The sequence below is a fragment of the Patagioenas fasciata genome, chromosome 3 (genome assembly GCF_037038585.1).
Source record: "Patagioenas fasciata isolate bPatFas1 chromosome 3, bPatFas1.hap1, whole genome shotgun sequence".
NCBI lineage: Eukaryota > Metazoa > Chordata > Aves > Columbiformes > Columbidae > Patagioenas > Patagioenas fasciata.
In genome coordinates, this window is record NC_092522.1 from 10,178,897 (window position 1) to 10,202,827 (window position 23,931).

The 23,931-nt window shown below is 37.9% G+C and overlaps 1 protein-coding gene across 14 annotated transcripts in view; it reads left to right on the plus strand.

Annotated features, from left to right (window-relative positions):
- The window catches only part of WDPCP (WD repeat containing planar cell polarity effector), a 157,421-nt gene that overhangs the window by 27,936 nt on the left and 105,554 nt on the right, over positions 1-23,931 (plus strand). For 8 of the 14 annotated variants that reach the window (XM_071805735.1, XM_071805741.1, XM_071805739.1 and 5 more), the window contains exon 3: positions 23,301-23,385. In XM_071805735.1, coding sequence (XP_071661836.1) covers positions 23,325-23,385 — 61 coding nt within the window. In that variant the 5' untranslated portion in view covers positions 23,301-23,324. Of the gene's footprint in view, positions 1-4,616; positions 4,826-5,754; positions 5,828-23,300; positions 23,386-23,931 lie in introns of those variants that run through there. The other 6 variants (XM_071805737.1, XM_071805745.1, XM_071805744.1 and 3 more) reach the window with 4 other exon arrangements.

Genomic DNA, 23,931 nt, shown 5'->3' on the forward strand with positions numbered 1-23,931 from the left:
TGAATATAGCCATCAATTTAAAAGATCTGACTGTTTTTTTTTTTTTTAAATAAATCACCTGAGTGCTTGCAGGAGATAAATAACAGGTGGAAGACTAGAATAGAGAGGAGGATCACATCTGGAACAAAAGTTACATTTGTGAGGAGGAGCATATGAGTTGGAGGAGAAATACTAACCCTTTAGATTGGGACAAGTAGGTGAGATAAATGGGATGAGAATGTTTCTGCAGTGCGAGCTCTTCAGTTTTACAAGAAGGGCAGAGAATATTCTGTGCCGTATGTTGAAAGTGAGGTGTTGAAGAAGTCTTTTTAATGTGGCTCAGGTTGCTTTATAGCAATTGAATTGAACTAAGGTTATGGGATAGAGGCTGTATCTGTGCTTTCTTTCATTAGCACTAAGCACTTCAAAACATACTTGTTACCTAAACCGCTGTGTATGAGAACTGTATTTGGGATCAGCTGTACCTCTAATGGAGAGAAAGTAGCTGCTTGGCTGGGGAACTCCAGTTGGGGCCCTTGTTCTGCCTCCCAACTTTTGAAGCAAGTGAACTGGGAAGGTTATTCTGAATCCCTGTATCTAGTGTACGTTGGTCTAAGCCTGGATGGGAATAATAGGATGTTTTTTATCTGAAATGCAGGACACTGAAGAATATGTGCCATAGTGCCTTAGGAGGGGGCTGAAAGAGTTAGGTACTGCCTAATCAGCATCGACAACAGGGAGACTGGAGCATCCTAAGCAGGAATGGAACTTCTGTGGACCTTATCTGCTAAAAGTGGTTGGTTGTGTGTGGGTTGTGGTGTTTTGTTTGTTTGTCTTTTTGGTGTGTGGGGTTTTTGGTTTTTAACTTAGTAGTGAACAACATGGTGGTTTTTTTCCCACCAAAGGCCAGAAGTTTATATTTTAAGCTCCAGCTTAGATATAGTAGGGGGCGTGTTTCAAAGATAAAGATCTACCCTGCAATATTTTAAGTTGCTTTAAAGGAAAAAAATAGAGTTTTAAGCAATGGAACCATTCTTTCTGCAAACTTACCTCACTTTCTACCTCCAGAAAAGAAAAATAAACCTAATGAAGATTTATTTGTATTTCAGCTCACACAGATGAAGTTTTGCAAAGTTATTCACAACTTTAAGTACACTTGTAAAACTAGTTAGGTGGTTTGACACTTCTAAATGGTGAAGCCGCCAGCCTGCCCATAACAATAAAAGACAAGCTTGGGCACTGGATGTTGCATTTTTCTAATATGATAATGCCTGCCTTTAATCTTTTAAGTAAACATTTTTTTTCAGGACTTAAATTTTTACAGGAAATTTCTTTCTTTAATAATGGTTTAAAATACATATATGTGTAGATTGATTTCCACTTAACCAGCTGGTTAAATTCTGCTTTAGAGCCTACTTTATTAACTTTGATCACAAAACAGGTCACCCATCAGGACCTAAGCGTTTCTTTTAAAAGAAAACCAACTGGTAAGTGATTTAAGAATATGGTTGCAGAGGTTGTGCTGTAGTTAATTTTGGGTATGAAAGACACAAATGCAAACTGGCAGAAAAAGAGGTGGCTCTCGTTTGAAAGAAATGTACTCTCATTTAAATAGTTGTATTTCCGTCAACTGTGAGTGGAAGGAAAGTTGAGGTCACTGTAAGGATTGAAAATTGGTATTTTGAACACTAGGTGGTGCCATTGTGTAAAGTTGTATTTCTGTTAAGTTCCTGAAGTCAGTGAAGGTGAAAACGATGTTTAAAAACTTGTGGTAAATGTGTACAGAGAAGCGAGCAGTTGCAAATGAAAGATTTGTAGCACAGGGTGAATGAGAGTGTGCCTGTAGTTCTGGTTCTGTGATATACAGAAGGCAGAGAGATATCTCAGGAAAGAGCTGTGTGATAAATTGTTGTGTTATTTTGACTTTAAGGCTGCTTGCAAGTATTTGGCTTTTTCAGTTCTCAAAGGGAGAGAGAGAGAACTTAACTCGCACTGTGTGAATCTGGGAGCCATCTCCTTGCAGCTTTATGTTGTGAATATATCAAAACAAGCTTCCCTTGTGTTACTTCAAAAACACCCTAAAATGCCTTAGGATTAAAGCAATCATCTGTAATACAATATCTATGGCTCATCGTTGATTGGCTCAAAACATGAAATACAACTATTTTTTTTCTTAGAACAGTCAATGTGTTTCCATCGTTGTCTGCTTTACCAAAATTCTGCATTCCTTGTCTAATCCTGAGATATTAAAATAATTAAGTGGGATAGTCACAGTTTCACTAATGAAGCATAATTGAGCTTTGGAGTACTTTGATATTAAAATTAAAACAAAACAAAAACAAAAAAAACACATAAAAATGGCGTTGCTGAGCATATGCACATTATTTCTGTGTTTTGATACCTGTTTTAAGGAGAAAATGGGGAGCTTGCTTGCCTAAGAACAGTTGGACTGTCCTGATAACAGTTTTTTTAGCCTGCAAATCTTTATCACAGAGTGTGTGCAATTGTGTTTATTGGACCTGTGAGAAGACTTAGCTTTAAACAAAGTAATCATTGGAACTTTAAGATGTGAAAATTTTATTGCATCAGTGTTTATTCTTTTAGGTAAAGTGGTCAAAAGAAAAGTTTTGCAATAGACATTTAGGTCTCGTTATTGTATGTAAATGTTACATTTTTAATTAAGTTGTTGGGAGAAATGTGTTTGACTTTATTCAGCAAATGCTATAGCATGATTGTTCCTATTGAGTCAGATAAAATACGATTTCATGTGCTTTGTTATTTAAATATATCAGGTCCTAATAACAATTTATGTGACCTAGAAAACACCAAAGCGTTGGCATCAATTTTTAAATTGCTTCTGTCTTTCAGACCAAGAACCCTGTTCTGTAATAATATCTTACACACAGGGTTGCTTATTATAGATGTTGCATGTACTTTAACTGCTGTGCAAAGCACCTTTCCCATGTAATTACACAAACATATTCTTAATTAATATGACTTGTATTAGCGTGATCGAGCAATGGAGTATTTTTTAGGTGTGTTTCACAATCCTTAAAGAAGGCTGACAAACGAGGAGTGTAGTTACTAAATGTCACACATCTCCTGAGGAGATCGTTGGGAAGGACGAAGGCCAGAACAGCTATGAGGTTTTATCGCAATGAATTGCCTCTAGAAGCCCTAAAACGTCTTGATGCAGGAATTGGAGTATCCCATGCTCTTCCTCATCCTTCAGGTTCTGTATTGAAAGGTGTTGTCAGATATGAAGAGCACTTGTGGGAACCACAATAGTTTGTTTACTCCATGTGGAGCAACTTGACTGTATCAAACTGAAATACTTTGCTATAACTTCAGCCAGAGTGACATATTTTGTGTTCCTTACCTTTGCTATGTAACCACTGAGTATCCTGGAGGTAGAACCTATGGTGCAGTCTTACGCTCCTCAGTTCCATGCCGTGGATCAATCAATTTTTTACATGTTTATGCATTTTTTTCATATGTCAGTGCCTGAAATACTTCCAGAAATTTTGGGGATTGGTAATTAATCTGGAAAACTCATGGGGTTCCTCTCCCTATGTCCATTAATTTTGCCATTCTATTTTGAATTGCGGTAAGGCAGCACAGAACACATATCATAGACCATGATAATCATTAATGCAAATAAGATTGTACACGTGCATGTGTAGTCATGTAGAGAGAGAGTTTTGGCTCTGTGATTTCATAAAGCTTTTGAAGTTGTGGCCGTACAGCTAATGAAGCAGGAGGGGTGGGTAGATTAATAGAGCAGTTACTTCCCCAGGACATTTATCTGAAGCAGTGTTATTTGATGGAGCACTGCTTTAGGGTTAGACCAGCTAGTTGCTGATATATATGGGGAAGCAGTGTAATGATGCACAGCTTGGATGACCAGTGGTGGAAGCAAAAATACTGCATAACGTAGGCCACTGTCTCTGAACTCACTCCAGAGCTGCCACAGATAGACAGGGGAGTTCCTGGCAGTGCCAAGAGGCATTTTGCCATTACCGTCTGAAAGCTCATTACACTTGCTTGATGCTAGCCAGTTGCAAACTAGCTGAATATTGAGAAACCTACTGTTGGGGCTGTTGTGGAAATTTCTGATGCTTTTAGGGAGGAGGCTGCTGTGAAATGAGGTTTCATAAATGGAGTGCTCAACATATTTAAGTGGTATGGAGAAAAGTGCCTATCCTCTCTCTCCCTCCCCAATTACTTTATGCAAACAAAAATTTAGATGGGAAAGGATACTTTCTAGGATACCACAAGTGGACAGCATCAAGTATGGACTAATATACTTAAGCCCTCCAGCTCATATTGCCAAGCCTGTCAATAGAGGAGCAGGTCAGAGGAGAGCAGGTGTCAGCAATTTAGTTGCTGTGAATGAACCCTTGAAAGGTGTCTTTATGCTGGAGCATGTTTCTTGAGGCAGGTTGCCAGGAGGTGTTGAAGACTGTGTTCAGAAAACCACTGGACAAACCAAAAAGAGGGAGCACTGCTGCTGTTTACCAGGATGGCACCTCTCTTGGGGGACACAGCAGTGGAAAGGGAACACCAACTGTGAACCATTGGAAAGGAAATGCTGAACATGCTGAAGTCTTTGCCTTTTATTTTCTCGTGATCTGTAGGTGTGAGAAAGACGCAACTGCTGTGATGTCTGTGTTTCTCATCACACTGAAAAGAGGCATTCCTAATTGCCTTACAGCACTTTAAAGAGAGAGGTTACAGCCAGTCCACATAGTCTTGGAGCTTGGGTGCACAGGTATGGATACAAGACCTGCTCAGAAGTGAAGCAGTGCAGCGAAGGATGCAACATGAGAGACTGCCTGAAGAATAGGTAGGAATGTGTCTGTAAAACCAGAAAACCAACAAACATTGTCTAGAAAATTATTCCTTTTAGTTTAAAGTGACATATAACATCAAAAATTCAGCTCAATTAAAGTATGAGGACATCACTTCAGGGAGGTCAGCTAAAGCGCCCTATCTGTTTGAATGTCTTTTTGTAGACAAATCCTGTGTTCTGGTGATTGCCTTTCCTCCTAGATGTATGGCTTCAGTAGAGCCATACTCATTTGGCTGAGTTTTCCCATGACTGCTCAATAATAGTACAGAGAGATACCCACAGAGAATTAATCCAGTCATGGTTGTGCTGATTTCCAAACAAGCAAGTGAAAATAAGGGGAGTTTGTAATAAATGCAATATAAAACCTGTTTACATGACTGATTTCTCCTTCCCACCCCCACCAGCCTGACCTTATCTCATTCCAGATTCCCCAGTTCTAGCTGAAAGCATTTTTGTGAAGAATGCTACCAGGAAAATTCCCTTTTTTATCTTGACTATAAAGACTTGTATGAAAGACCTTTCAATGTAAAGAGGGAATCTGTCTAAATATGTTGCTCTTGAAAGAGAATTGGCTTATAGTCCCATAGTTTGATGTTCTTGGGAGGACCATACATTTAATCTTTGATCTAGAAATGATTTTAAGAGTCTGCACATAAGCTAAAAGAAGTTCTATCTAAATGTGCCATCTTTGGCTCCAGGTGTAACCAGAGGGGTTGTGGTTTATCTGACTGAATTTTCTCAAATATCGTTTCACTGCATAATTTTGGGGGGTTTCCTTTATCTTCGTTTAGCTGGTATATTGTTTTCAGATAAAACACTTCGTGCAGGCTCCATGTAAATGATTTTTCAGTTCTATATTCAGCAAGGAAGTAGACTGTCCTCTTTGAGGTTATAGTGCTAACCGTCTAATAAACTCTTTCTAGGGAAGATACAGACAATTAGGTATAATGCTGACGTATTACAGTCTGATCTCCAAGAACAGTCATTTTAAGGAAGGTAAGGTAAATCTTCATGTATGAAAACAGTGTTATTGAAGATTTATTTCCTGAATTTGAGCAAGTGAATATGATTTTAAGCAGTTCATTGACTTAATAGATTGAGACATCTCTGAAATGCATCAGAAGCCTGAAAGTCTCAGTATAGTAAAAGGTCAACACCATTTTATGTCTTTATGGGCAGTTGAAGCTCTCAGATAAATAAAGCACTTATGCATGTACTCCAATACCAGTGAGCCCAGAATTTATAAATGTGAATGTTAGTGCTTTGCTTTGCCGAATAAGTTGTTTTGGCACCTTTTTTCTTAAAGTCGTCATGGAGCTTGAAACGATGTGCTCATCTAGGCAAGTAGGCTTCTAAATAAAAATTGTAAAAATAGCAAGGGTGTACTCTCGCAGGTGGGAGTTGAAAAGATGATGGAAGTATGCCCCCCTGCCTCACTTTTCAAAAACAGAGGGCAGCTTCTGAAAGTTCTTCACCATCTTTAACCAGTGACTCAGCAACTGCTTGCAGAGGCTTATGTTGCCCTAGCTGTATTTTGTCTTTCTGTAGGGATATAGGATACTTTCCAATTCTTTCAGACTAATGACTTTCCTACATACTGTCTTTCCTTCAGAAATGTAATTACAAATACATGCAGTTCTTAACAACACTGAATATTGTTCAACCTGTGCATTGTGTATTTAACCATGAGACAAATCCAACTCAGTATGTATATTATTTTTGTAAAATATTTATCTAAACCCAGGCTTTATGCGGTAAACATGCACCTTGGATAATCTTTTCAATGAGAATAATGCAGACATTACACCCATTCTGATATGTAGGAGATGATCCATGGGGGAGAAAGATACATGTGCATAAGTCAATTATTTGAGAATAGAGTCCTTAATTTCTTCAGGCTCTATAAAAAGAATTTTGGCATCTGCACATATTTATTTTAGAGATATAGAGGTAAATCTTCAGCACAGAGCATGGGGAGTTAACCATGGAACATTCATTAACGTTAATGGGATTTCTCTGGCTAATTCCCCACACACTGGTTGAAAATTTAGCCCAAAGAGATTTGAAAAGTGATGTTGAGAAGCAAGTTGGTCGGTTAGCCTCATTACTTTAATGTTATTAACTGCTCTATCTGCCACTGGCTTTGTATGAACAATGAGATATTATACTTAACAGTTAGTAATAAATTATTGTATGTTAAATACAGATTCTAGCATGGAAGTAAAATAATGCAGTTATATGAGCAAATTTGTGGTATTTTCAGAAAAAAATCTGCAAAGCCACAGGACAGAAGGAAAAAAAGATATTAAGGCATAAATTTTAGGCAACAGAAATGGTTTACATTTCCAGTGTCTCTAGTACAGCTTTAGCACCAAAAGAAAGCAGAATTCTTTTTTTCCTCACTAGTGGGATCCTACTTCAGAACTGGCCAACTCTGAGCCTGGGGTTGGACCCAATGACTTCCAGTTTTCTTCCAGCCTAAATTATTGTATTATTTGGATTTAGTATAGCATTTTTCTTAAGCCTTTTTGGACTAGATTTCTTTTGTGAAAGTTGAGATAAGATAGGAAAGTCAGTTTCTGTTTATCTTAAAATTTTGAAGAATGGTTGAAACCTGGGCAAGCATAAAAAGCCATTTCATCTACTAAGTAGAGAATATTGTTTTAAAAGGAAACACAGATTTTGGTTTAAAAAGTTTGTCAGATTTGTTGTTCTTTTTGTGTTAAGGATATGCAACAGAGAATGTGTGTGAAATGTGAATATGTGTGTGTTTGCATATGTATACTCACATTTCTATTTTTCTTGTACCTTAGCTGTTTCCCTTTCTTTTTAGGGGAGCTATTAAATTGGCTTTTCCAGTTGTTATTTGAAGCAGTCAGTAGCCAACCATTAGAGGGTGCTTCTGCACCAAGGAGCTCTCTTTTCTTAAAACCCAATTTACTCTAAGTATTTGTAGATTTAATGAAGAATCATTTTGTTTCCTAGAATTACCCAATTTCTTCTTTAATTTGCATTACTTTGTGGAGGACTGTTCTTGGAATTCAGAGGATTAAATGCAGATAACTAAAGGTGATTCAGAGAGAGTCGGATGATTCAAAGCAGCAAAATTATTACATTTTGTAATTGTTAACGTGAAAAGAAGAAAAATATACATGAACCCCCATGCAAGTGAAAAATGGGCTAGTCTCTTACCTAATTAATGACAGAGATGAGTATTTGTACTTTATAGCACCTGCTCACAGTATTACTGCCTCTTTTAGAAATAGAATTGTTCATTATAACTCCACTGCATGTATTTGCAGCAAGAATCATAAAATAGATGCAGTTTGTAAATTTTTGCCATTGCTGACAAAGATTCTAAAATAAAATTATTGTTAGAATAAATTTGTTGTTGTTGTTTTTTCTCTAGAATCGTCATGATTCCTCATTCAGTAACGAACTTAAAAATGGTATGTCTTTGCTGTAAGAGTCTGCAGACAGCAGAGTATGGAACTGGCTTTTTAGTCTTTTATCCCAGAAATACCATTTTAAAGTTTACACTGTTGACTCATAACATTGGTGCGAGGCAAGTGATGGAAAATGGAAATAGGAAGATTTCAAAGAGAAAATTCTGCTGATATAGGATCAGTTGCTGAGACTAATTGAATAAAAGTAATTAAATTTCAAAAGTGGCACCTGATACAAACCACTACATCTCAGTTAGATGCCCAGTAACATCTAGATCATGAGTGCTTAGCAAAGAAATTTACTACTTGCAAATATTTGTCAAAGCCAGCCCATAGAGCTGATGGTTCTGAAAATACTCCTCCTGGAGAAGTTGTTACATCTTTGCATGAATTTTCAGATAGTTGGGTTAAGAATTTCTGGTATCCAGCTGCTTTTGAAAGCAGCTGAAACTTCCAAATACCTTCTCTATTAAATGTCAATTGACAACTGGAGGAACTGGCACTGACCTCAGAAAGGGGAGGGATAAAAATCTTCTTCCAGAGCTTCTTAATAAGCCGTATAGCCTCCTGAACCATAGACAAAAAGAGCAGCAGAATGTCCCAGCACAAGTGTCCATGGTTTTATTGCACCTTGGTAGGTTGATATGCTTGTAGTGCCGTCTCTGTATCAAGAGTTGCTGGTAATGCTGTCTCCAATTTTACATATACATCTCTTAGATAGTTTTTCAGAGATTGTAAGATCCCTTATTCTCAAAAGGCAGTCTTTATGTTGCAAGAACATGTGGAATTAGAATCAGTGAATCTCCCTGATGTCATACTCCCTAACAACTTGGGAATTTAGTATTTGCATATATATTTAAGTAATATTAATTTCAACGTCAGTGGGTGTGCTTTGTCAAGCTAACATACATTGTTGCATAACTAATTTGATTCTAATTCTTCCAAGACATCATACAATACCAATTTATGTTTCTTTTAGCTGTTACAAGTTGTATGATTTTTCTTTAATACCTGGACTAACTAGTTCAGACTCAAGTCAATGTTTTTCTAATTTGTGAGTAGGGTCTAGACAAATGTGTGTAATACGTCTTTCTTAAGCATATAAAAAAACCAAGAGCATTAGATATTGTGAACATCTTGTTTTTGCTATATAAAATTTGGGGCTTCTGAATGAATACAGGGAATGACTGGTAGCATGTGAGTTCTTTGAAGATATTAGGCATTGAAGGTTATGTCGTGTGTTGTTTTGAACGTAACTGTTCATAGATATTTCAAAGAGGTTTTTAGATTAGACCTATGACAACAATGTAACAAGGTACTAAGGATTTCTATAATATGACAGTTTATACAGTGCCCAGCAAACTTTAGCCCTAATCTGTAAGTGTATGTGATATTATTCTTGTGCAATTCATAATAGTACTCTAATTTGAAACAAAATACTGGTGTACACATACTGCTTACTAAAACCATGGACCATTTGACCCAGAAGTAGTTTTTCCTCTGAGCTGACTGATAATGTTAAATTAAAAACTTTTAAAAAATGAGCTAGATGGATTTTTCTGCTGGTATCATACTTAAGTAGCTGTTGTAAATCACTGGTTGAGTTTACAACCAGTGTTTTAAAATAAGAACCAGACAGGTAACAATGACTGATTAAATCAAAACAGGGAGTCTACCTAATCTTATACTTTGGTAAGCTAATTACTGCTTCTAGTATTATACTTGATAACTTTAACAGTTTTTGGTGTTGTTTCCTGTAGTAAACATTTCATGTGTTAGCAAGAGCTGCTTTTTATTACTTTTTTTTCAGCAAGTACCTGAAGTCCCTCAATTAATGATGGGACTAGAGCCAATAAGCATAGTCATGAAAAGAAAGGATAGATGGATGTGCTAACTCATGACTAAAGGCAGTAAGGATGCATGTATGTTGATTTTTGTCAATCGTATCTCCTTCAAATCTGTCCATTAGGAAAACAAACTCAAGAAACAGAAGGAAAAGTAAGAAAGTAAGCCCAAAGACAGATAGTGCATCACCAGTACTATCTAAAATAATAGATGGTCATTTCTATGGAGAACCAATTTACGTTTCTCTCTGTAATATGTTGGGAAGATGCTGCAAGGCAATTGGTTGTTTCTACACTATTAGGAGTAGACTAGAAGTCCATTTTACGTTTGAAGAAGACTGTAAAACATCAAATGTATGAATTCTACCAGTGCATTATTTTACAGAAATTAAGGAGGACTACCAGTCTATGCAGAACAGGAATTAGAACAATAGTGTATATTCTTTTGAGATATGAAACTGGGATTGGTGAATGAAACTCGTATCAGTGCCAATATCTAACATATCAAAAAAAGATACTGTAATTGTCAGCTTTTTGAGGCAGATAAAGCTGACCATAAAGTGACACCTAACAGTTTTCATCCAGTGGTGATGGTATTGTTAGCAAGAAGAAAATCTTCCTTAGGAAGTGTTTGATGATATCCATTATCCATGTGATCTCTTGTGGATCCTGAAACTCAATTAATCTTTGCTTTGGATACTCAAATTTATAGGGATGGTGCTGGCAGTTACTAAATCTATTGTCTTTCTGTTGTAGGACAGGTTTGAGACCAAAACTATTTTAAATACTGGTCAAAGACAACTGCAGGTCTTATTGACAGCTTGCCTTACTCTGCTCACATAATGGGTAGAATGAAGTTGTACTGAGCTTTGGCCCTTGAAATGCTTGTATTAGCACTGTAGCCAGTTTGGGTCCCCTACATAGTGAATGAAAAGAATCATAGAATGTCCTGAGTAGGAAGGAACCCACAAGGATCATCAAGTCCAACTTCTGTCCCTGTGTAGGGCAACCCCAAAATTCACACCATGTGTCTGAGGTCCTTGTCCAATTGCTTCTTGAACACTGTCAGGCTTGGGGCTGTGACAACTCCCTGGGGAGCCTGTCCCAGTGCTCCAGCACCCTCTGGGTGAAGAACCTTTTCCTAATGTCCAACCTGAACCTCCCTTGGCACATCTTCCTGACATTCCCTCGGGTTCTGTCGTTGGTCACCTGAGATAAGAGCTCAGCACCTGTCCGTCCTCCTCCCCTTGTGAGGAAGCTGTAGCCGCAATGAGGTCTCCCCTCAGTCTCCTCCAGGCTGAACAAACCAAGTGACTTTAGCCATTCTTCATACGGCTTCCTCTCCAAACCCTTCACCAATTTCATGGCCCTGCTCTGGACACTCTCCAGCAGCTTCATATCCCTTTCATCCCATCGCGCCCGTAACTGCACACAGGGCTCCAGGTGAGGCCGCACCAGCGCTGAGTGGAGCGGGACAATCACCTCCCTCGCCAGGCTGGCAATGCTGTGCTTGATGCACCCCAGGTCATGGTTGGCCAGAACCACAGAATGGTTGGGGTTGAAAGGGACCTCTGGAGATCCTCCAGTCCAACCCACCAGTACATCTAGAGTAGATTGCACAGGAATGTGTCTTGGCTGATGGGGCACACTGGTTCATGTTCAACTTGTTCATGTTCAATGAAAGAGATTCAGCCCATCAATTTTTTCTTTTATGCCTATATTCCTGGATGGCACTTAACCTCTCTGGTAGCCAAACAGCATCAGTTGGCCAGCCATCTTACAGCCAGCAGTCTGGCTACCTAGACAAAGGGCAGGATTACTTCAGGTTCCTCCTCAGCAGCTTCACAAAAAAAGCATCACATTTGGCCACTTTTAGATCAGTATCGCTGCCAGACACATTAATGCTTGAAAGAGAAGCTCATGTTGTGAGAAAACTGAGCATCTCAAGTTAGTTCTGTTTGGCAGGGAAAGTTTCTTTTGGTTTTGGTAACTGAGTTGCTTAAATCATAATTTTTTTTGTAGATTTGTAAAAATTACTCAGTTTTGACTTCATCTTTCTTCTCTTTTCTCTCTTCCCCCACCCCAACTTGCTGTTTTTCTCATGCTGTGGACTTGACTTGACCAAATATTTTACTCTCATGGCTCTCCTAAGGGTAGTAGAGTAATTTGTAGTTCAATGTTAAAATCTATGTACGTTTTATTCTATATATTGACCCCACAGCTCAACAGTTTCAAGTGTGCTTATGAAAACGTTTTAGCAAATGCATTTTTTCTTCAAAGTTATTTCCCTAATGCATATCTGTGTAATTAGAACATAACATAAACTATACTGTAGAATTAAAATCGGGAATTAATTGTTGTAACATAAAATTTTCATTTTTTGTCTTTCCTAACTGCAAAGGTGAGTATGGCTTAAAATTGAAAAAATAGTAGTCCTTTTCATAGAAACCTGTTTGAAGATCATAAAGGAGTACAAAAGAAGCAAAGCTTTTTGTTTGTGTTTGCAATCAAATCTTTCATAAAAGAAAGTCTGACACACAGGCATTGTAGGGTTTTTTTTTAATATTATATTGAAGAAAGCAAGATACAAGTCTCACTGGATTAACTGGAATTCAAATATAGCAGGAAAACATTTAAAAACAAATACTAGCAAACAAGAAGCTCAATGAGCCTTGCAAATGGCTATTCAAAGGTGATTTTCAAATATTAGTGAAGCTTAATTTATTAGTTGCTTAATTTATTGCTAGCATCAAAACAAAACAAAAGAAAATAGGTCAACATAAAGAAGCTACTGAAAACTATTGAAATGGCAGAACATTCTGGAAAACAATACAAAAATACATTTAAAGATGATGTAACTAAAAATAATAAATCTTTGTTCTAGTAGATTTATTCAGCTCATGTAATATAGTCAGATTTTTTTAAGACAGCTTGCAAATGTATAAGATTTGTAAATTAAATCAATGTGTTTGCCAATGGGCTTTTGAAAATTCTTTAAACAAGTATTCAGCTAATATGCATTGTATAAAATATTAAAGGCAAGAGCTGTACGGTTCAGTGAGAAATTTGTTGGTACATCACAGATACAAGAAGAAAGCTAAATAGATGTTCATGCTACATTTTCAGTGCTGCAGTCAAAAAAACCCCATAACTGACATCCTCACAGATCTGCTTAGATATAGAAGAAAAAAATATAGAATCTTATTTGTTTAGGTGCAAGTACAGTTAAAATTCAGATTGAACCATGGTTAACTTAGTTGCTTTGGCTTAACTATTTTTTTGATTGCTGCTTATTTAATAATGGCAGCCCATGCTGCAAGGCCAGTTGATGAACTAACCTGCCTATACATACAAGCGTAAGTGGAAAGAAACCATACAGGTCTGTTGCTGTCAATAGCGCTGCTGTAAACCCACACATTTACATAGTTAATTCCCAATGTGAACTGGTGTTCTCAGTTTAAAGAACCGCTGATACAAATCTTCTTCCTTGCAAACAAGAGTTGCAACAATGGTGGGGCAATGGAGCAAGGACTTTGCCTGTGCTTGAATAATTTGGAGGTCCTCTCACTTTTTAATGCTCATTTCTGCTTAGCTCAAAAAAGAGAGATTTTGTTATCTTCTCTTTTGACTGATGGTAAGAAACCACTATTACGAAATTTTATGACCTACTGACCTTTAGTATTGAAAAACTGGTTTATTTACAACAACAATCACTATCTAAAAGAATAGCGTAAACCAGTTTGACATTTAGTACTTCTATAATTGCCTTATGTCATGTGTCAGCAGTGGATATCTGTAGTTGGGATCACTTATCTCCTATCTGGTTTATATAAAGGCCTTCGGGGTCTTTATCAAAATGTGTATATGAACTTTTCACTCCGTGAAGTAAAAACCTGGGTCAATTATATCTATCTTCTGTGACCTTCTTAACTTTTCACACCCACTCTGCCAGAGAGTTGTTAGGGATTGTAATACTTGCCTGCAGTATAGCTGGAGAATGATTGCTGGCTTCATTAATGCTGTCAGAGGTGTGGCTGATACATAGACTAAATATCTTCTTGACAAATGGCATTACCTCCCTCAAATTCATTCTGCTTCATTGTCGTTAAGCTTATTATCTGTACAGTTAATCAATAGCTGTCTTTCAAAAGAGTGTACCGATGATACGTATGGGAAGTGCGTTCCTGAAGTGGTAGTGTGGTTTGGGCAGCAGGCAAGAATTTAGTTTCCCATCCTGTCATCATCTGCTTGGGTGAGAACTCAGCAAAAACGGTGCCTAGGATTTGACACGTTAACAAGCAATTAGGTGGCAACAAGTTACCCCCGTATAGATATCCTGTAGTGCTTCTGCACATGTCCTTGAACTTCAGCACCCTCTGTCTAGTAAACAGGGTTTTAGTTTTGAGCTCAGTAGATGAACAGGACAGCTGTCTCTCAGCCAACAATTCACATCCTGAACAATGGTCCACATGGCTTTTTGCCCAAATCACAGACTGTTAGGGATTGGAAGGGACCTCGAAACATCATCCAGTCCAATCCCCCTGCCAGAGCAGGAATACCCAGGTGAGGTTACACAGGAAGGTGTCCAGGCAGATTTTGAATGTCTCCAGAGAAGGAGACTTCACAACCTCCCTGGGCAGCCTGTTCCAGTGCTTCATCACCCTCACTGTCAAGAAGATTCTTCTCATATTTAAGTGGAACCTCCTGTGTTCCAGTTTGTACCCATTGCCCCTTGTCTGTCATTGGTTGTCACCAAGAAGAGCCTGGCTCCATCCTTGTGACACTCTACATATTTATAAACATTAATGAGGTCACCCCTTAGTCTCCTCCAAGCTAAAGAGCCCCAGCTCCCTCAGCCTTTCCTCATAAGGGAGATGCTCCACTCCCTTAATCATCTTTGTGGGTCTGCACTGGACTCTCTCCAGCTATTCCCGGTCCTTCTTGAACTGAGGGGCCCAGAAGTGGACACAATATTCCAGGTGTTGTTTCACCAGGGCAGAGTAGAGGGGAAGGAGAACTTTTCTGGACCTACTAACCACCCCCCTTCTAATACACCCCAGGATGCCGTTGGCCTTCTTGGCCACGAGGGCACAGTGCTGGCTCATGGTCATCCTGCTGTCCACCAGGACCCCCAGGTCCCTTTCCCCTACACTGTTCTCTCATAGGTCATTCCCCAACTTATACTGGAACCTGGGGTTGTTCCTACCCAGATGCAAGACTCTACACTTTCCCTTGTTATATTTCATTAAATTTTTCCCTGCCCAACTCTCCAGCCTGTCCAGGTCTCTGGATGGCAGCACAGCCTCTGGCGTGTCACCACTCCTCCCAGTTTGGTGTCATCAGCAAACTTGCTGATAGCACACTCTATTCCCTCATCCAAGTCCTCAATGAATATATTGAATAGTACTGGTCCCAGTACTGACCCTTGAGGCACTCCACTAGATACAGGCCTCCAACTGGACTCTGTCCCATTGACTACAACACATACAACTAATCTGTTTTAAAATAATAGTATCTCGAACACTGGTGCCTAATATATTAATATAAATGAAGTCTGGCAGTAGTTTTTTATGGTTCCTGTTTAATGACATTACCCTACTATAAGCTTTGCCATGGTGGTGAAGGTGACCATAACCACAGAACCAGTTGCAAGATCAGGGCCTTAGCATTTCAGATGCAGTTAAAATAGTTGAGTATAAATGTATTAAAGCCAAGATAATTGCACAAGAATCTTAATTGATATCAATTGGAGATAAAATGCTTGTTTTGTTTTACAGCATTTACAGAATTTCAGTGTTCTTGGTATGTGTCAAATAGTCTCAGTGTTTTTAAGGAGCTATATGTATATTTTACAGTTAAAAACGTAAATATCTGAAACTATTAAAACTCAGTAAATAGCACTGGCATTGCAAAAAAGAGGATTATTTTCAGACTCAAAACAAACCTCGCAAAAATTAATTCAATGGAGTATGATACAACTTCACAGCATATGGGAAAAAGTTTACAATGTATAATTTTCATGCCAGAATTCTTGAGTTATCAGATAATGTATTTCCTTTCAATGATTATTCTGCAAGCCATATTTAGGTCTGTTTTACAATAGAAGCTTCACTGTGTATTTCAATACAGAGTGCTCTTGTGTGTTGTTCACCCATCTGCAAAATCATTTTCCTATTTAGATTGTGGAAGTTAGAATAAGGAGAAGAATTTGCTTCATTCACGTGTTGGGTAAAACTATTCTGAGTCATTGAATTCTGAAGAGAAAGAAAGTAGCGACAGTAAATATTTGGCTAGAACTTAAGATTTATGATAATTGAACAACTTGTTATTTGTGGTAGCTGAAAATATTCTTAAACCAATATTATAATATGAATTATTATTAACTGAGTAGATTTATAAGAGCATGCCTATAATTCTGCTTCTTAAAATCAAAGGTTGGTCTTAAGGACAGGGGACTTGATTTTCATTTATATTACAAAATCTACACTTCTTTTCTCAGTGGAAAAGGGATATTTAAAGGAGAAGTAAATAAGTACAAGAACAAACCCCACTGTGGTACTAAAGATGGCAAAGATCTCAGGCAAGGAGGGGTCTGAGTTCAACAAGCATCTAAGAAAAATGGAAGAAAAAGAAAACTGTGAGCCCAAGCCTACTTGTAATGGAGAAGGTGACATACCACGGTGATTATCTGGTAGCAGAGGTATTAGAGAGCAAAGTGGGGGGGCTGGTGAGATGCCAGTGACCCAGCTGCAAGAGGTCTAGTCATGGGTGCCAACAGAGCAGAAAGAACAGGGACTACCAAAGCCAACTTGCAGTTGCCATTGCAGAAGGATTAGTAACCCACTTGATGTAAATGTTATTGGATCAGCCTTTTGCTTTGTGTAGCCATGGCATTTTTTTATCTGATCTGGAAGGACAGAACAGCATTCACTGCTGTGGTTAACCACAGCCTTACTGTAAATGGGCCTCCAACCCTGACTGCCATTTCTTGTGCATTGCAGAGCTTCTATTTACCAAATGCCATATTTGCAGCCATTTAACTTCTAACTAAATTAAAACTATACCATTCTGTGATATTTCTACAGTGTCTTATATCCAAATATTTGTGCAATTTAAAAGTGGTGTGGCTAAAAATTCAGAGCTGAACCTACCAATGGGCCCACTGAGCCAAGGTCTTAAAACTTGATCAGACTCATATAGTTGCTAGATTTCTACACAGGAGCAAGAAACTATTAACACATATGTATTTGAATGATTTGCTCTAAACGTTTGGGACACTGTCACAGATGAGAAGTAGCCTGCTTAGTCTCTTGTATCTGCTAGTGAGAAAAAAAGTACATTTGGCAATGTCTATAGGGCAATTCGTTCACCAGGCAACAGAACTAAAGAATTTCACATGATCTCCTCCTGCCCAGCTCACACGTGCTTTGTGCTTGTCTCTTACGTGGTAGTAGTGTAACCAATACATACAATATATGCTCTTCACAATCCCCATATCTGCCCTTTTTCCCCCATCCATTACAGTCTCAGGCTTCCCACTCTTTTCCCTATAACCTGCCACCCTTTCTCCTGTCTGGTTCCTCCCCATGGTCGCAGCACTCATGGCCACCATGTTACTGCTGTCTTCCTTAGGCTATACCCCCTTTGTTAGATCTTTCACCTTGGCAAGAAACGATGTGCTCTGGTTGGGCTAGGTCTACAGATTTCACCAAGAAAAGTTATTAGGGCCTGAACTATCCCCGCGTGTCCCTCAGCTCTGGTACTAAGACTTTCTCTCCTTGTGTTCACCTGCAGATTTGCACAGCTTTTGCAGGAAGTATGTATTTTTGAGTATTTTTCTTCTGAGAAAACGAAGATTAGACTTAGCTTGATCAATGGATTAAAAATTTTAAACTATTAGACCGACACACAGACATAAGCATAACTTTCTTAAGAAACCAAATTAAAACTATTAATATGCATGTATAAATTTAGCAGCTTCGCTTAATTGCTGTGCTGCTGACTTTTGGTGGAATAAATTGAAGATGTGAAGGAAGAATCTGTTTATTTTTTCTGCCTAATACCAGAATACAAAATGAAGTTTTACATATTATTATTATTTTACTGACTTTCTTTCTGTATGTGTTTATTATATATCCAACAGGCTATGGCTTCGTGCAACTGTAAAAATTGAAAGCTTCTCATGTAAGATTAGGAGATTATTTTCTATGGGAACATGACTGAGAAAAAAATTTACTGATCCACTTTTAAATGAATAATTACAGTAAATTTTAAGATGATGCAGCTAAAAATGTAAAAGATAGTATGTCTGAAATTTCATTTTACATGCTTTACACAGAGAAATTTTTGTATCAACTTAAAGCATATGGCAAGTAGCTGCTGATCTAATGGGCATAGTTCGATCTAAACTTTATCTTACAGACCCAAATAGTATGTTTGTGAATCATAACTCTGCTGCAGGGAATTTATCTCCTTGGTGAAGGAGAAATTGGTCATGAAGAGGAAGAAAAAACAGACAATGGTTTCTGCTCCAAGTATTATATCATGGAAACATAGAACAAGTTGTAGGATGACTTAATGACTTACCTCGTTTCTTTGAACTTTTGGTGTCTGAGTTACAAATTAGACATTGGGAATGAGCTACAGCAGTGCCAGATATAGGATGTTAACATTGGTGGGGTGGAGGAAGGGAGGCAGAACTAAGATCAAGGGTAGCTTGTTCTGGAATCTATAGCTAGTAGAGCTATTATGTAATTAATCCGAAGTAAAATGAAAAAAAGACATGTTTTTCCAAATTAGATTCCATTGAGGCTATTATATTTGCCATGTTTCTGAAAAAAAAACAGGCCCATAGAACATGAAAGCAGTCTGGAGTAGGAGAAAACCAGAGGATTCTATAGTATTTTCTTTGGTTTGGGCATTTTGTCCTATAACGTCTGCCCAAACCCATGTCTCTAGCACCTTGTGTGGTCACATGTACGCATGTTATTGCAACAGCTTTTTAATTTTGCTGTGACATAGAGGGACCTGCTTTCTGACCAGCATTGCATTTTACCTTGTTTCTGCTTGTAGGAATGTGTCCCAAACTACAGCGATACTTTGGAGGGGATCCTCCTTGTTTATCGCTCTTTCTCTAGGAATACTGGATTTCTGGGAAACTGTTGGCCCAGCTTCGATGAAATAGGCAGGTAGTCATGACACGCTGTCCTGTATCCTGGCAGTTACAGGATTTACTCCTAGAGAGGGACTTGGGGTAGTGTTGGTACACCGAGCCATGCCTCTGGCACGTAAACTATGAAGTTCAGATGGTCTGTTGTAGTCAGCATTTCTTTCTCTCTAGCTCTAGGTCATTCCTAAAGTGTTTTCAGAGGTCCAGATTCTTGGCTTGCACTTGCCTCCAGAGATGGACATTGCCCTTCACAGGCACTCCACTCTCCCAGGTATGGAGGTGAACTGTATGGGAAGAGGCAAAATACAATATCAGTGTCCTAAATCACTCATGCGGTGTATAGTTACTAATTATTTGGCATGACAGCAGCTATATTGAAGGTGTTGGAGTGGACTTTATACATCAATTTCAGAATTTGTTGATGTTACAAAATGCCAGATGGTTATTTTCTGTATCAGTGGTTAAGCAAATATTTACTAAACTGAGGTTTTGTTTTTTTTTTTTTTTTAACAAAGCACTCCTAACACAGATACTGGAGCAGGCCAACCATTGCAGGACCTCTCCATTTGACAGTAGGCTTTTGCAACCGCCAAAATATCCCTGTGTTACTCTTTAGCCCTGGGCAGCTGCTAAAACAGTAAACAGCCTCTCTCTCTTGCCTTTCCTTCCCCAGGGTGAAGGAAAGAAAAAGGAGGAAAGTCTTGCGGGTTGAAATTGAAACAGATTTAATAGAACATTAATAAAAGAAGAGTGATACAGAGCAATACTTAGCAGCTGGAATGCACGCTCCCAGCAATGAGTGCCAGAGGCTGGACACAGTGAATCCAGCACAAACATGGAGATAACAACAGGCATAGGGAAGCCACAGAAATGAGACTCTTCATGGACAGCGACCATGAAAGTCTCTAGCAACTTCCGGCTTATATATGGAGTGTGATGTTCATGGTATGGAATACTTTGTTGATCAACATGGATGTCAGTCTAAGGTCTGTCTCATTAATGTCCCTCCCTTGCACATACAGCTGGACAGTTGAAAAGTCCTTCATCTCTTGGCAACAGCCAAGATATCAATGAGTTCTTACACTCTTTTAATACCAAATCCCAAACGCTGGAATGCTACTGGAAGAAAACATTAACTTTATCCTAGTGTGCTATCTTATTATTCTTGAACTAAATCTGAAACAAAAGACTGTGCTAGCTACTAAGAAGAAAATTGACTAACTGCGTGGAAAATTACCTCCATTCAGCCAAACCAGCACACCCTGCCTATTGTTTGTGGAGATATTGTGAAAGCAGACACTCAGTGTTGCATGAGCCAGAAAAAGAACCAGCTATTAAATTGAATTCCAGTTGTACCTTTACAATAGAATTATTTTATCCCATCTTCCCCAAATTTTACTCAATTTTAAAGAGGGGAGGGAGTGGAGTCCTTAAAGCTCAATGGAAGGATGTTCTGTATTTTTTCATACCTACCTCTTTACAATAGAAGGGCCCACCTCGTGTAGTTAAAGGAACATTGTAAATTCTGAGAAGCACTTTTTGAAGACAGAAAGATCTCTTTGTCGTCATCATCCTCATCCCTGTTGTGCTAGAATATAACGATGTGGTGACGCTGAAAGTTGACATGTATTTCTTCAAAAGGAACTACAAGAAATAATAATTCCTTTGAACAAAAAATTCACATTTTACAATGCCGTATTTTGTTACAGAAGCAAATTTTCTCTTTTTTTTTTTTTTTTTTCCTTTCCCTGTAGATTATAACTAAGCTGAAGGTATTTTGGATTAGGATGTTGTGAGACTGAATCAGTGCTTTTTTGGCAGATGACCATTTTCACTGGCACAAGAGTGATGAGCATTCGGATAACTTGCTGGTTTGTGGGTGCTCAGAGTCCAAAGAAAGGGAGAAGCAGAAAGTGAAACTCAATGTCTGAATAACTGACAAAATCTCCTTTACCTTTTTAGGTACGTGGAGAATTTTACTTCAGCTAGGTTATTCATTGCAGAACTGAAATGCAGTTATTTAGAAGTCTTTGGGTTTTTTAACATTTGCTTACAAACTTTTTATTTCTCATTTTGAGTGCAAAAATTTTTAATTTCTTTAGAGGACTGGATATTTAGTGCTCATTTGAAAACTTCCTTCTGTTCTTTTGGAGACTTCACTTTGTCTCTAATCCATGAAAAAATAAGGACTTGAAAGTTGTCTCTGATCTGTGGGTTTGGAAGACACACAGCAGCATTAAAATGTTATGGGATAGCTTTAGATTCAGAAGGAGGACACAACTAAAAGGACCCATGGAGCCTACATGGAAGAGCTTTGGAATCATTTCGGGAATTTAAGTTAGATTATTTGTAATGCCAAAGTATCCTAGTCTTACCTTGTCTTCTGGGCAGATGTGCCTTCTCTCCAGCTGAACAGATCATCTGCCAATCAAAGGTCTGTAGGGTTTTTTTAGTCAAAGCGTGATAGGATTTTGAGAAGTTCACTCAATTCAATGATTTCCTGTTAGTGAGAGATTCTAATCTAGGATCTTGGGGCCTTTGGGAATGCAAGTTTTGTTTCACTTGCTGAAGTAAGAAAGGGAAAAAAGAGAAAGCAAATAAGAAAATTATAATATACCATCTCCTTTTACTGTAGTCCACATGGAAAATGAGGGGCTGCCTTCATCCATATTTATACTAAAAAAGGTTCCCATGTTCAACAGACCACCACGCTACTAATCTCCTTGCATTTTTTTCCAAACCTCATTCTCGCCGAAGATGAAAGAATATTCCATTTACTAGATGTGTGTTGTGAGCTTTCATTTATTGTTTTTTATTTTTATAGAACTATGGGATTTAGTAAGTCAGCAAGGCTTTCTGTACATTAGGGGATCAGTGAAAAGAAAATGCTATTTCTGTTTGGTACTGTTTCAATGGATTAGGCAGTGCATCAAAACATACATATTAGCTTGAGAGATAATACCTCGAGGTCTCATAGCTGTGCTGGGACTATGATAGCTTCCTTGATGCTACATGAGACTTTTGCACATATCTTTCATCATAGCACTCTCCATGTAAATGTCCGATACTCTATGATAGGAATTCTGCAATCATCTTGTAATTGGTTCGTTACTCCTAGGAAGTAAATTAAGAGTCCACTTCAAAAACCAGAAAAAGTTCAAGTACAATACCACACCAGCAGTGGTTCTTAAATCCAACTTTCAGGGCATTCTTGGGTTTAGAAAAAGAAATGAAAGTTATTGGTCTGCTGGCCCTCTTACAGCTATGGTGCTGCAAGAAATTACTGAGGGAACTCTGTTGGTTACTCTGTCTTAGAAGATTCCCAATGCTCCTTTGAAATGCAGTGCATCCACTAGTGGGAATATTCAGATGGATTGTTCAAAAAACCACAGTAAATGTTTTATAACTGTAGCCAATGTATGTCATATTTCAACTCGTATGTTTTATATGCCTCACATCTGTTGTCAGTATTGATTGATTTAATGTAAGTGCTCTTTTTTATTTAGAAAGCTATATTCTGTATTTAGCATTATAACTCATGTATGTAAACCATGTGTTCAAAACTTCTCCTTAGCTATATTGACACTTGCCAATGTACAGCGTTCAAAAAATTTGTACTGGAAGTCAAGTTTTGCTCTCCAAGCCAGATCTTTAAGTAATGGCTTCACTTTTGCATGCGTCAAGGTAATAGCCATAGAGTAAAAATAGATTATGATGTGTATATAGAAGCATCAAGCACAAAATTATTCACCTTGGTGAGAGCAGATGTAAATTTAAACAAATGTTGATTTGTCTCTGTATATGGTGGATATGTAGACAGATATACATTTCTTATCCTATTCTTTTCCAGGTATCATTTGTTTTATCATGGTTAAAAACTACAACTTATATATAACAAAATACCGTTGGTGCTAGGTTCTTTTAACACTTAGTTTCCAAAATACTTGCAGTTTCACTGGTGATAGAGGATAATTAATTTGCTCATGCTGTTTCTTTCTTTCTTTTGATAGTGCAAAAGCTCTGACTGCCACCAGATGTGTTTCTGCCTGACTGAGATGTTCCTGTGGTCTTTGAAGACTAACTTGCATATTAGAGGTGAGCTGTTACGCATTACTAAAAAAAAACCCAAAAACAAACCAGCAAAAAACTTGCTGATTAATATTAAACTACTATAAAATTCTGAATACCCAAATTAAGTGGGTTTTATACTTAGGAGAAAGAAAATTAGGCAGGAATATGATAATTGAACTTGGTCAGCTTCTTTCCTTATCACATCATAGAACTGGAGCATCCTTTCAAGTAAAAAAGTTAAGATGATATTTAATTGGATGCATTTTCCGTTTTAGGAAGCTATGTTCTACTTGACTGTGAGCTACAGTTTAATGACTAGTTTGGGTGAATAAAGATCAATGGTCAAGTGATTTGCAGATTTGTACTTAGCATGAAAATTTTAAAATTACTGCATGTTCTGGGTATTTTGCATGATTACTTGAAATTTTATACTTATTGATTGATTGTTCCAGGAGACACATGACTAATTATTAGCCATGTAGAAATTACCTTCATTCATCTGCCCTTGCTATTGCTAAAATATAATACTAAAAAAAAAAAACCCACTGGTTTATAAGTGGACCATGTAAA